The sequence below is a fragment of the Talaromyces proteolyticus genome (genome assembly GCF_021365285.1).
Source record: "Talaromyces proteolyticus strain PMI_201 chromosome Unknown BGW36scaffold_11, whole genome shotgun sequence".
NCBI lineage: Eukaryota > Fungi > Ascomycota > Eurotiomycetes > Eurotiales > Trichocomaceae > Talaromyces > Talaromyces proteolyticus.
Genome location: NW_025764287.1, coordinates 1,612,076 through 1,624,937, shown reverse-complemented (window position 1 = coordinate 1,624,937; position 12,862 = coordinate 1,612,076). Strand labels below are relative to the sequence as shown.

At 43.1% G+C, this 12,862-nt stretch overlaps 3 protein-coding genes across 3 annotated transcripts; 1 reads left to right on the top strand and 2 right to left on the bottom strand.

Moving 5' to 3' along the window:
* Positions 1-1,154: 1,154 nt before the first annotated feature.
* BGW36DRAFT_363365 (uncharacterized protein) lies at positions 1,155-2,374 on the top strand (the record flags this gene model as incomplete). The annotated part of the gene is made up of 2 exons (XM_046214456.1): positions 1,155-1,692; positions 1,764-2,374. The coding sequence occupies 2 exons, from the start codon at positions 1,155-1,157 to the stop codon at positions 2,372-2,374; spliced, it is 1,149 nt and encodes a 382-aa protein (XP_046068370.1).
* A 741-nt stretch (positions 2,375-3,115) lies between these two features.
* On the bottom strand, positions 3,116-8,180 carry BGW36DRAFT_464864 (uncharacterized protein; the record flags this gene model as incomplete). The annotated part of the gene is made up of 7 exons (XM_046222271.1): positions 3,116-3,343; positions 3,391-3,672; positions 3,723-4,764; positions 4,820-5,461; positions 5,518-7,103; positions 7,176-7,986; positions 8,038-8,180. The coding sequence occupies 7 exons, from the start codon at positions 8,178-8,180 to the stop codon at positions 3,116-3,118; spliced, it is 4,734 nt and encodes a 1,577-aa protein (XP_046068369.1).
* A 3,330-nt stretch (positions 8,181-11,510) lies between these two features.
* On the bottom strand, positions 11,511-12,302 carry BGW36DRAFT_304414 (uncharacterized protein; the record flags this gene model as incomplete). Its single annotated transcript, XM_046211968.1, has 1 exon — positions 11,511-12,302. The coding sequence occupies one exon, from the start codon at positions 12,300-12,302 to the stop codon at positions 11,511-11,513; it is 792 nt and encodes a 263-aa protein (XP_046068368.1).
* Positions 12,303-12,862: the final 560 nt, after the last annotated feature.

The following is a 12,862-nucleotide window of genomic DNA, read 5'->3' as shown; positions in this document are numbered from 1 at the left end:
TTCTCCATCCCTATACAATTTCTGGGGAACAGTGAATTACAACAATTGCTGGCGTTCTCTATGGATATTATTTCTATACTAAATTAAGCTGTCCCTTTGCCAGTAACAAGATAAGCTCAACCCGCTTTATCCCTTCCAACTACTCATAGTCTGCACAATCCCGCTATAATGATAAGTTGCTTGCTCTCACCCTTTCTACCCTGACTTTTAGGCAGTCCCATGTCAGGGAAATAATACGCCCGCTCCTCATAGAACAGAAGTAAGAATAAATGTTAGTAGCTAGTGCCCTCTATCTCTGTATATAACTAACACCGAAACAATGCTTCAGATTCTACACCACAAATATCATTACCAGCCTTGCTCTTATAGAAGATACAGATTATCACTACATGAAATCTTCAATCTTTGTTTCATCATGATCTCTGAGACATGTCCCTGAAACAAATAAGGTGACTTGATGATCAAATCAAGAACTTTGCACATGTGGCATGCTGTCTGATTAGATCTTGGATCATGACCTGCAGCTATTATAATTGGGTGCACTTTGTGCAAAGAGTCATAGTATTAGGATACTAGCAGTTATTGGACAAGTTGATCAAGGGAGGAAACAGATAGGCTTTATATTATGATGCGAATTCCAAGCCTGAAAGACATTAGCATTAGTGATGTCACTTGTTTTGTACAATTTTTAATGAGTGTTTTGCGAGACTGTTTATCTGTTTTTTCGTCTTTTGAGGCTAAGAGTAATTTTGACTGATCTTCCTCTTTGGATAACAATGCATGCTCTGAGTCACTGCCAGTCAACATTCTATTGGTTTTAGACCTGTAAAGGAATCAGCCAAGCAAGGCGTGAAGTTTCAGGAAGCTCTCTCTTCATTGTCTGTGATTATTGCATCGTACTCATCTTTAAATTTAGACTGCTTGAAATAAGAATGAAGAAAATCAAAGCATTATTCAACAATGAACTGTAGAAGAAATTGGTCTTCTCCATGTTTCAGGGAATATGCCAAATAATGATATGAAACGGTATTTGTAACTCTCCTAATATATATATTGGTCTTCCTAATTAGGAATATCAACTTACGTATCCTCTCCCTAAAGACTGACATCTTGCATTCTTGATTGGCCAAAATCCTCTGACCTCAATCTTGAAGATGATGACCGGTGTTGGGCCGGTAGCTGAGCCGTTCCCATTCCAGCAACATGCATCAAAGCTCGCCTTGTCATTTGACGCTGCCTCAAGAGCCCCCGTGAATGCGCCCCGTCATCCTTCAGCGTATAAATATACGTCCAAGACCAATGGCCATCGAACGGCTCTATCAGATTTATCACATCCTAACAACATGGAACAGGAACATCAGATCCAAAACAAGATCGAACAAATTCTTGACAAAGTTCACTCCTTGAGTGACCTTTCCGCCGACAAAGTTGATGAGTTGAGGCGTGTCTCTGAGAATTCTATCGTTATTAACAAGTTCAAGGTCTCTCCTACAGAGTACCATGACTGGCTGAACAAAATTGGCAATGATAATCGCGGTATAGAATTTGATGCTCAGAACGCATGTCTTATCCTGAAAGGACGTTCTGGTTGGATGCATGAAGCTGCTACTGGCATAATCTACATATTCTTTGACAAAATACGAGAGAGGTTGAGTGCTGCTGGCTCACGCTGCTTTCTGACTGGTAGTACAGGTAAGTTTATTGCCAGATATATCTTATTGTGCATGTTGATTGTATGAATGCTTACATATCTCTACTTTTAGACTGTTCCCTTGAAATCAACTTTGTGGGATCTATAAAACAACCAGATGCATCTCTCATGGAATTTAGAGCTGAATGGCCAGTTATTGTTCTTGAGGTTGAAATAAGTGAGACCACACGCAAGCTATTCAAAGATGCACAACGATGGTTGGAGGGTAGTGATGGTAATACCAAACTTGTCATCCTTGTTGACATCCAAGAGAAAGAGCGTCGGAATACTTCAAACGATAAATGGGACTTGTCTGAGAACGACTTTCGGGAAATACATCATCGAACGCTTTCTAGACGCATCCTTCAATGGTACCGACTCAAAGGAATCCGTGTTGTTGGGGATTTTCACTTGTCTGTACACTTATGTTATAATGATGGTGACAATCACTGTATTCTGGACAAGGCTGCCTTTTCACCTGGCAGATTGATTGACCTGACAACCATCGAAGATATCCCTTTGAGGTTAGGACATCTTATGCCTGATGGGGGTCATTTGGATGAGGACCGGCGTCTTTTGTTTCCATTGAAGAATTTGGTGGATACGCTGCAACATGGATTTGAAAATACTGAAATTGACAGAGTGAATGACTTGGCGACGGATATCAAGAAAAAGTACTTTTGAAGACTATAATCTACCGACGTAAGCCGTCTAGTAATGACTTGATGCTCTTCGCGTTGGTTCTTTTTTTTAATAATAATATTTGTACCTTGAGTTGTCTTTTGAACTTCATCTATGGCTTCCTTGATTAATAAAGCTAGTTATAGGGTTACTTCTTACAATATAATGTGCTTGACTGACCGAATGAAAGATTATCACTTATCTTTTTCTCACCCTGCCCCTGTTGAGTGACAATTTAGTATAAGAGATCTCTCGCATACGCTGCTGCTGCTCTGGCTGCATATCCTTGCCACTCTTTACTCATATGGGAATCCGAGTAATCACAGATGCCATGGATCACTAAATAGGGGAAATGATTCATTAGCCCCACTGCTTCCATTTCAAACCTAGAATGTCCTTCTCCTCTGTCAGCTTGCCCCGGATCAAAGCATCTTTCATCCCATTTATTTCCGCGGTCGCAAGATGAACATCTCTCAATACATGCATAGATGGATTTCCATACCCACGATAACGAAACAACTCAGCGTATTGTCTTCCCCCGTTCAAAAGCTTTAACCCTTTCAATTATCACTCATCAATATTTAATACCCAAGTATCAGTATCAGAAAGGAAAATCAAATAAAGAAATAAAAGACTTCCAAATATCAGCTATTAGTTTTGTATATTGATCTGATTCCCTAATTCTGAAGGGATACAAATCCGATTGGACTTGCTATAGCCAAGCGATTGTTTTTTTTAAATTTTTTATGTACCATGCTCCTCACCCGTGTCCAATGCATGCTTAGAAATAGTATTTTTGACCCCGTCCTCCTGGTATACTTTATATCCTTCGTTAGATCGGAGGTCAAGAATCCGATTCAAATAGAGGTCCCAGGGCCTAGGGAAAAACATAATCCCCGGGGATTTACTCTTCATGCCAAACACTCTGAGTATGATATATACATGATTTGGATCATCATCAAAATCTCGCATCTATTTAATGATTAGTTGACAGAAGACGAGAGGAGACATTTACGTACCATATTAAGTTGGTTTTGGCTAACAAAAAATGGCTCGTTGCAGCTTTCCAACGCAGTCTTGATCTCAAGATGGTATGTAGTGCTATTAGACCAGTGCGCTCGTAGGTCAACGTTAGCCGCATGGAGCACCTCTTTCATATATCCAGAACTATCAAGGTACGTAAAGTCTGTAAAGTATTTCTCTTTCTCGATGAAGAGGGGGTATCCGGCCTCGGTTCGCATTTTGCTAGTCCAGTTCTTAAAAGTCCAATCATTGATATGACGTTCCATTACTTTATGAACCTATCACCGCTCGTTAGCGAAATACTTTAAGAGAAATACGGATAGGTTACAAAAAGCTCTCCGCGAAACCCGATCTCTCTATACCGTATTCTCGTCACTGGTACGAATTTGTTGATTGACCTGGGCAGTGACTGAGGAGGTGATGATGTTGGCGTGTTAAGATAGCTACTTATGGAAATAGACCTGTGACGGTTACCGCCATGAGACATGGCCGCTGGAGCAATGTCGAACGACTCCTCCGATTCAGGCCTAACCATGGGAAGAGGTTGAAGTTGCTTGCCAACTGAGGATTTGTATCCGAAATCGTTGTCGGTGTTTTCGGTTCTTATCGGAAGAGAAAGGCTGGATACATGATTTGGTCCAAGAGATCGTGCAGAAGCCGAGACCTTCGAAACACGAGAGTCTGACATTTGGAAGTTGCTGGCCGTCGAAATGATCTTCTCGATTCTGTCTTGATGTGAAGGAATCAACTCTCGAAGAGACTGCGGATATTTAGATGAAACAGTAACGCTGCGTGCGTTCTCTTCGTCTCTTGATGTCGACTCATCTTCTGACGCCAACTCATTCTCTGATGCCGACTCATTTTCTGGTCCTGATTCATCCTCGAGCTCCTCGTCTTCGCTCTTTTCATCTTCACTGTTATCCAACTGGTTATGATCTTTACCATCCTCACCATTCTCACTTCGTCCCACAGACATCGTATCTTCCCTAATAAAAGCACACTGGCTGTCACTATCTGCGTCATTTAGTTCATCTGGGATGAACCGATCATGTTTCTCGATAATTCCAGAGAGCTCATTTATCGGAGCGCTCATCAGAAGGTTTAAAAGGCTGGTGTCCTCTGTGTCTATCTGGAACTGGAGAGAGAAATAGTTTGCAAGGTCATAATTGACCATGGGCTGTTGGTACATCGATATATCTTCTCGAATATAGATGTCAGTTTTATCGCCATTTTCTTGGATTTTGAGTAATTCATTATCATCCACGACTTCAACATTATCTAAACGTCTTGTAATTTGTATGGATGGCACGGACCAAACATGGATCCGTGATATTTTTTCCTTGGGGGTTTCATCTTCCTCTGTCAGTAGACTAATCAAGTTCATATTAGTTAAACAGCCATAAACTGGAATATCTAGGAACATACCAAGAGATATATTTGAGTCGATATTTGAGGTCTCCTTCGAGCTGAAGGTCGTGGATGCTCTCCCCTGTCGGCTCAACTATTTCTTTAACAACAGAGGAGAGAAACATGCCCTTGCAGCCCAATTGTTGAAGCAGGCCAGCAATTGATTGTATAGACTTCACCGATAGGTTGAGTAGATTTGCCTTAGCGCGGAAGGCAGATTCAAGTGTAGTTTTGTCTGGAATGTACCAGTCTCCATCGTCCAGAGAACGCAGGTCAATATCAGATCTCGTTTGAGACGCATACTCGGTGCTTAGGACTGGAAATACTGGAGAAGCTCTGATCTTATTGATTTGCTCCTCCGTAAGCGAAATACCTTTATTATAAAAATGATTTAATAATGAAGATAATTCCTCGAATCGCCGCACTGAATTCTCGCAGTCCTCATCTGCCATCGAACAGAATTCATCCACAACGTGATGAATGTCCGCCGGTTTTACGCCCAGATAATTACAGAACAAGTTTTTGCAGCCTGTATAATGGGACTCAAGTTTGATAATCTTTTTCAGGGGTCTAGGAGCAGTCCATACGCAGGTGCTGTGCTTAATCCATTTGGGTCCTGGTTGAGCGATAAATACTAGAGGATGATTACGGAACGCTTCTCTGTTGGATTCATTAGCATCGGCATAGGAGACAATCTTAGTAATCGTTTGTCTTACTGGATTCTTCTCTGGTCTAAAGCTGAACTCTTCCCCAATGCCTTGTAGATGGTATGGACAGCTTTCTTGTCAACTTTATCAAGAGCAAGACTGCTAATAAACTGGAGTTCTCGGAGCCTAGCAACCACATCGCACTTCGTAAGCACGCCAAATTCAGATAAGAAACCCCAGTTTTTTATGGTTGGATTAGGTACCATAGCAAAGCTAAGGTGTGGGCACTCCTGCATGAGCTCCTTAGTCGGTATGGCCAGTATACCTAAGTTCCTAGTAGTGTCATCCAGACATCGCATTTGTAGCTCTCGCACGGCCTTGTAAAGAGCTGGATCCCGGTGATTCTTACCCCAGTGGAATTTCACAGCCTGTAACAAGTCTACCGTATCATTCTTGTGGAGAAAAGTCCATTCGCGGGTAAGAGCCCCATCGCGCACAAGTGTTGGAACAGCCTGGAGGCGCAGAGTATGAGATTTCAAGAGCCAGTCGTGGAATATTTTGATAATCGTTTCCTCTCCACCACATATAACTGCCTCGTATTCCTGAACGAGGACTGGAAAAGGATTTTCCGGTAAGTCTTTGTACTTTTCGATGAGGCCTGGCTTGACGGCCTGGTCAACGAAGTAGACCGGATATTTACTTCGTAATCTTTTCCCTGAGAGCTGAACAACAAACCATATGTCAGGGACTCCACTAATTGAGAATAACGATCTATGATTGAAGAGGTAAGCCGCATCGGATACGAAATCATCGTCGGCGCGGTCTGACAAGAAGAATGAAGGACTGCGATGTAGCTCGAGAATGAGGTTACAGACTTGTTGAGGCTTATATTCCTTGATTCCCAAGAACTCGAAGAAATGTCTTCTTATAGGGTCTTGAGATGCAGCTTCGTCCACAATGAAAACATCGATGCCGGTAGGAACGTGCTCGTCATTGTGTTGTGCAGCGAGGTACACATGCTTTTTCTTAGCCTTTACCCAGGAGCCATCTCGAAGGGGAATAATAGGGAGGTTCCTGAGCTCATCCAACGGCAATTCTTCGTTGTAGAAGAGGTGGCTGACTTGCTGATGCCACGCGTGTAACTGGAATTTGATACTACCCAGACCCTGTTCCGCGATCCAGCTTTTGAATTCCTCGTACAAGCCCCTAATAGAAAGTCTCTGAACTCCAATATGTTGTAGTTCATCGTATACGCCGTCGTAATTGAACGCCAAATGTGATTTCCTTGTCTGTGTGCTGTCGAAAAGTGTATTACCATTATACCGAAATTCTGGTGGTACATAGAAAAGATCTCTAGGTCTATGAAAACCGTTATTTTTATCACGAGATTCGAGTATATAATTTTCGCGCAGGTCGTTTAAGATGCCTTCATGGAGATTGTCCCAGAACGATGAGCTTCTAGATTTGCGCTGAAGGTATTTTGGCCATGTATAGCATAAGCCTTCGCCCCTTTCATTCGCGGGCATGGCTATAAATCTTTCTACCGCTTTCAGAAAAGCCTTGCGGAAACCATCTCGGAGAGCGAGATTCCACGAATTTCTAACCTCGAGAGATTCCCGGCTAGCGACCAGCAGGAAGTCGGCATGGATCATGAACTGAAATGAAACAAAAGTCAATCAACCGTTACGGTTTAGGTCCTGAGGACAGAAAGGATAGAAAGAGCCAACCTGGAACCCGCAATTTTCAACAGGTAGGAATGCGAAAGCTTTATGGGTTCTTAATATGGGATAGATTGTGTCTTTGACAGGAAAGGCGACTATAACTTCCGACACTGTGATTCCAATCCTTCGAGGCTCCGTTGGAAGTTTTCGAACATCATGTCGTTGCACAACATATTTTGTCTCTTGTGTCAAGCCTCGGATCTCATCTTTTCCTATTATTGTAATAGTTTCGCCTCCAAAAAGATTATCAGACCCACAAAGACGGCGTGAAAAGGTTTTGATGGTGTCCGGAGTAGACATCTGCAGCTTTTCTAGTTTCTGAAGGAAAATTAAAAGCGGAGATTTAGTTCTCTCCATGTCTCTCTGGATTTCTGCGTAGGTGTCTTTTTCTTTGATTTCCAAGAGGAATTGGGTGTGTTTGGGTTTGCGATCTGCACCGGGGAAACAGCTGAGGATGGGTAATATCATACCAATTGGCTTGTTGCGGTCTAGCATGAACTCGTAGAAGCCACTCGCGATGTGGACTACATCGGCTACTTTAAATACGGATTTGAATCCAATACCCTTCCCTCCAATATAACCCTTCTGGCCGCCCACTGTGGACTTCGTGCTATGCCCTACTAGCAATAAGGCGTCAAGTTGTTTTAGTGAGAAGCCCACTTCATTACAATCAGAGCGAAAGTATGTTTGGCCATCTCGCTCATATAGCATTAAATAGAGGGTGGGGGAGACTCCAGGTGCGTAGCTGTTGTCATCTGCGTTTTGAATCAACTCTAAGAGGAAATGTGTTGGGGTCTTATAAAGTTCGCCTGAAAAACTACCAAAGAAATTCAGCATCGAAGTAGTTCTACTCCATCAACCCACATACAGCGAAAGAGCATTGTCAAGACTGGATATTAGAGCTGGTTTGCCCAGGTCCTGGTGGCCTGAACTACCCCTCTCTTCTCGTAGGTAATTTAAATCAGCATCGGCTTGGGCCTGAGTCTCTGCGATACCAGCCATATCCGACATCGAGGTGGTCACAATCTAGGACTGGTGGAATAATCACTTGTATGAAGTCCAATTCAATATAAATTATCGAGGATCGAACGAAGGTCGTGGTTTGACAGAAAAATTCCGTTGTTCACTATTCTACTTAGCTGCGAACTGATCTGACAAATCAGAATTCTCAATGAGAAGCATCCGCCAATAACTGGAATTTGATCTTTTCAGCCCCCATCATCGTCTCATTAGCACTGTTTGTTTGATTATCCAGGCGGAAAATGGGATGAACTATACTTCTGCTTCCCATCCCAATAGTACCATATTGTTAAGTGTAAGGGACAAACATCTCCAATACTTGTTGGCATCGGGTTTGAGCTATGGTGCCCACTGTAAGATGTAATGTTTAGCGTTGATTGCGCGCACAAAAAATATCATTAAACCCTGCGAAGACAGTTGAAATTACGAAGCAATAATTCTGTCTGGACCTTCTCCATGATTTAAATAGAAGATGATATATTGAAAGGCTATCATTTCAAAAATGTTGTAAATCTCTTAGGATTAGGTCATAAACCAGAAGATTTAGTGACTGTTTATAGTAGTCATATATCCTTGCCTGACAGCTCATGAGAATAGGAGTCTAGAGAGTGAGCTGGTCCAATGAAAGTCGGCTATTAAGTTTTGAGCTTCTCTACGTCCTTTTGTAACAGGTAGCTGATGGTAGATATCAGAGTTGTGAGCGATAACATATAACAATTGGCCAAATTCGTGTTGGTGTGATGGCAGGTATAACCGAGGACATAAAAATGCCCACGTCACTAGACTAGAATTCACGGCGGTTCCCGGAGGATTCAGGCTTAGGGCGGCAATGGATTCTGGACGGGAAGCCCAGCAAAAATAAGGGGGAAGAATAGGTGAGCAAAAACATACAACAGCTGGGATTCGCTGGTGGTCACCCACCCAACTACTAACCAGCCGGCGTGTGGCTTAAGTACGGCTGAGCGGACGGGAAGCCCTGTTTTCCACACCCTATGGTCGTATGTGTTTGAAATTGTCTGGAAACGGATCATAATTCTCAGCCAAAATATAACCCCCTAAAAGACTAGCACACAGGATTTCTGCAGTAGTAACGCTATGCCCTCAAGCACAACACCATTCATCTCCGTATAGGCCAACTACGAGCCCCCTACTTACCAAAACCTGAACTAGATGGGACAAGGCGCGAGGATGCGGTTCTTTGGAAATTGGCTTGTATATTGTGTGTGACTCTAGAATAGAATACAGTGAATAGACTGAAAGAGATATTGGGTTCTGGATCTCTCGTATCCTCTTTTGTAATGCGGAGTTTGAATGTTCCTGTTTGCAATGCGCAATGTATCACTCGAGTCTATGTTTTTTGGGGAAGAAGGTTTGCAGATTAATGAGGGTGTAAGTTGATTGTGGCTAGTATTGTGATGAGAGTTGATACTCGAAGCTTGGTTTTGTTCAACCAGTTCGGCCTTCAGCCTTGAGACGGAGTCTTCAGCGAACAATTAGTAAAACGCGGCATACGGCACTCTTTTCTATCCACGGGAGAGGTCAGGAAGCAGCAAGAACATTCGGTTGAGCGCCACATTAATTTGGGTGAAGAATCGCAAGAAGATTTGCCTAACGAAGGTTTTCTCTCTGACAGTCAATTAGGCTTATTGGCTTAAGGTCTCCCAAACGTATGGTATGGTAGTTGAAGAAGGAGAAGCCATCTTTTATTGCTCAATCCCTGGATGGAGACTTGTTACCTAAACTACAAGACTATTAGAAAGAGGGATAGCCCATGCCATCCAAGACGTTAGCTAGCTTTTATTTCAGAACCTTCAAGCCATTGGCATGATCTCACTAGACTTCAAAGTAACCTTGGATACCAAGTATATGTATACGCGGGAAAACTTTAGTACTAGTTTCTCCCTCAGGTATGACGCAGTTCCGCCATTAAACAATCTGATGAGCGAGAGAGATGAAATTCTCTGAGTCGTGTTTCAAAGATGAAGTTGATATCAATTTCATCACTAGAGACTTCATCCTGCTCACTAAAGACTTTCTAGTCGTTATAATTAGTTGGTATACTTGAACACGGAATAGAAAATTGTGTGTTTCGGGTTATATTTTATAGGAAGCTTTCAGTATTATCTGAAATGGATATGGAAAGACGCGGTTTTGTATGCCTGGCGTTTTAGATTTCTTCGGGCCCACAGATGCTAACCAACAAATAATCTAGTTATGAGCTATGTGATAAGTGTTAAATGGCAAGATTGAGGGTCTAGCATCACACATTTTGTATAGGCGAGTGTAAAAGGTCTAGAATTTAAATAATTATCATTGCTGCTATTATGGCCGAGATTTTGCATTCAGCTTCACAATTATCCATTGCCACTCGACGCCAATTGATATCTAGCCCCAATACATGTATTCCAGGAGTTGGATAATAGACATTAAGAGCTTTGTAAATATATTGATGAAATTGCAATTGGGGGCAACTTTAATATTGAGAAGTGAAGAGTTAATAATGACCATGTCGTTGATTTAAAAAGACCCATATACATGTGTCAGTACAGAAGTTGTGTAAATGGAGAAGGTAGTTGGAAGCTACGTTAATACCTCCTTTCTGGTTTAGCTTATGCAATTCAAACAAAACTAACTTTTTCATATCAGGAGTGATTGATTAGGTATTATCTGCTATTATATCTTGACTATTGCTATTGCTATTCTACAGCCCCGATGACAGAGTGCCATAGTACACAGATTCAATACCAACCACCTTTTAATAAATAGAATCGCTGGATTTTTGCTTGACTCTGATATCCCAGACAATTCCTTTTTTCATTTTCAGTCATATTCACTTCCGAAACCAGTGAAAGTGTAAAAGGTCCCATGCTGGCGACTGTGCTAGCCATCTCACACACAAGCGTACCACGGAGCGCGAGACCAGCCCGGTTCCGTGGCGCTGTTGCTTTGGCTCCGAGACACAAATTCGGATCATGGGTCTTGTCGGTTCATTAATTAATATAGAGTAAATAAATATATATGGTCGAAAAAAATGACCCATTTTTTTGGTATTTTTTCGTTTTTTCGTTGTCGTGAAACAAAGAGTATTCAAAACCGGATCATAACTGCATAAAAAGCGTTTGAACATGTTACCGCATGTACAACGATGTTGAAAAGCGTATTGCTGCTTTCTCTCAAAAAATCGCGCGTAGATAAAAAATATCCTTTGGCTTGAAAAGGAGCGACATGAGGAGATTGGTCCTCGACGGTGGTGAAGAGAAAAGCATTTTGTTCAACAAGAAAGGAGAAAAAAATCTATTCTTCGTAGCAGAGCGATCGACTTCATCGGCGGACGACGATTCCCTGGCGACGGGCACCACGGCGAGCGGCGCGGTATTCAGAGTCAGACTCGGACTCGGACGAGCAGTCGCTGCCCTCAGATGAATCCAAGTAGCCGCATCGGCTACCACCGCAGTCGAGCTTGACGCGGTCACCCTTGCGTGTGATTCCGTAGCGTTCACAGCGGCAGAGTTGGGTGGGTGGGTCACTGAGGGAAGAAAGCGAGGATGGCGATGTGCTGTCGGTACGCGATGAGAGCGAAGAGCCGACAGAGCTTGGGGGGCTGCTGGAGTATGAGTCTGAGTCGGAGAGGCGCGAGTGCGAGAAGCGGTCGGTGAGTTCGTCGACAGTGGGGAAGTACTCTCCTTCACGGATGCCGCGCGAGGCGTATGGCTTGGAAGGCTTGGGGTGCTGGATCTTGGATGGAGAAAGAGCACGGCCCTTCGGGATATCGACGGACTCGCGACGAGCGTGGCTGGAGCGGTGGGAGGAGGTAGACTTTCCACCGGGGACGTCGAGAACGTTGAGCTTGCGGCCGGTGGTAGGCTCGACAGTGTATTCAACCGCTGGGTCGTGGGAGACGTGGTATCCATCCATGATATAGTAGTACCAGTAACGACCACCAAGTTGCAAGACCGAAGTCTGGAAGCGGAATTTGCCGGCCCATGCTCCTGACTTGGATGAGTCCTTTGACAAGGGCAATTGACGAGAGTAGTTGTCCCAGGAACCAACCAGGTGCACGGTCTTGACGCTGCTGGAGGTACGAAGAGAGAAGTTCAATTGAACGGCGGCCATTTTTAGTGCAGTATATTAACGACGATGATTAAACTATCAAGAAATATTATGTGGGCAGTGTTGGCGAAAAGAGTTCCGATTGAGATTCGGCTCGATGACAGAGCTTCTTTGACGGAGATTCCTCAAAAGTTTGAGAAAGATGTTGCGATGATTGATTGAAAGTAGTTGACAGTATCGACACTTTGGCGAGATGCAAAGGTCGATTCAAGTTCCAGACCGAAAACCGAAATCACGGAGACGATTTGGCGATCCACCTTGATAGATTGAAAGGTTGAATCTGAAAATAAATGTCGAATCGGCGACGCGTTGTCACAGATTCGAGATCAATCGCAAAGGTAGAAGAGACGAATTAAGCGGAAAGTATACACTCCTTTCGATTAAGAATTAGGGTCGCTGCTCACAACGGCAACAAATAGTTTGCAAAAAAGAAGAATTGATAGAGCTTCGAGCAAGAGAGCTGCTAAACGTCAAGCCGACCGGCGACAAGACGTTGTATGGGATTATTTGTCTGTTCAAAGTAACCAAGTGGTGATTTAAACAGGTATCAATGAGCACAGCTC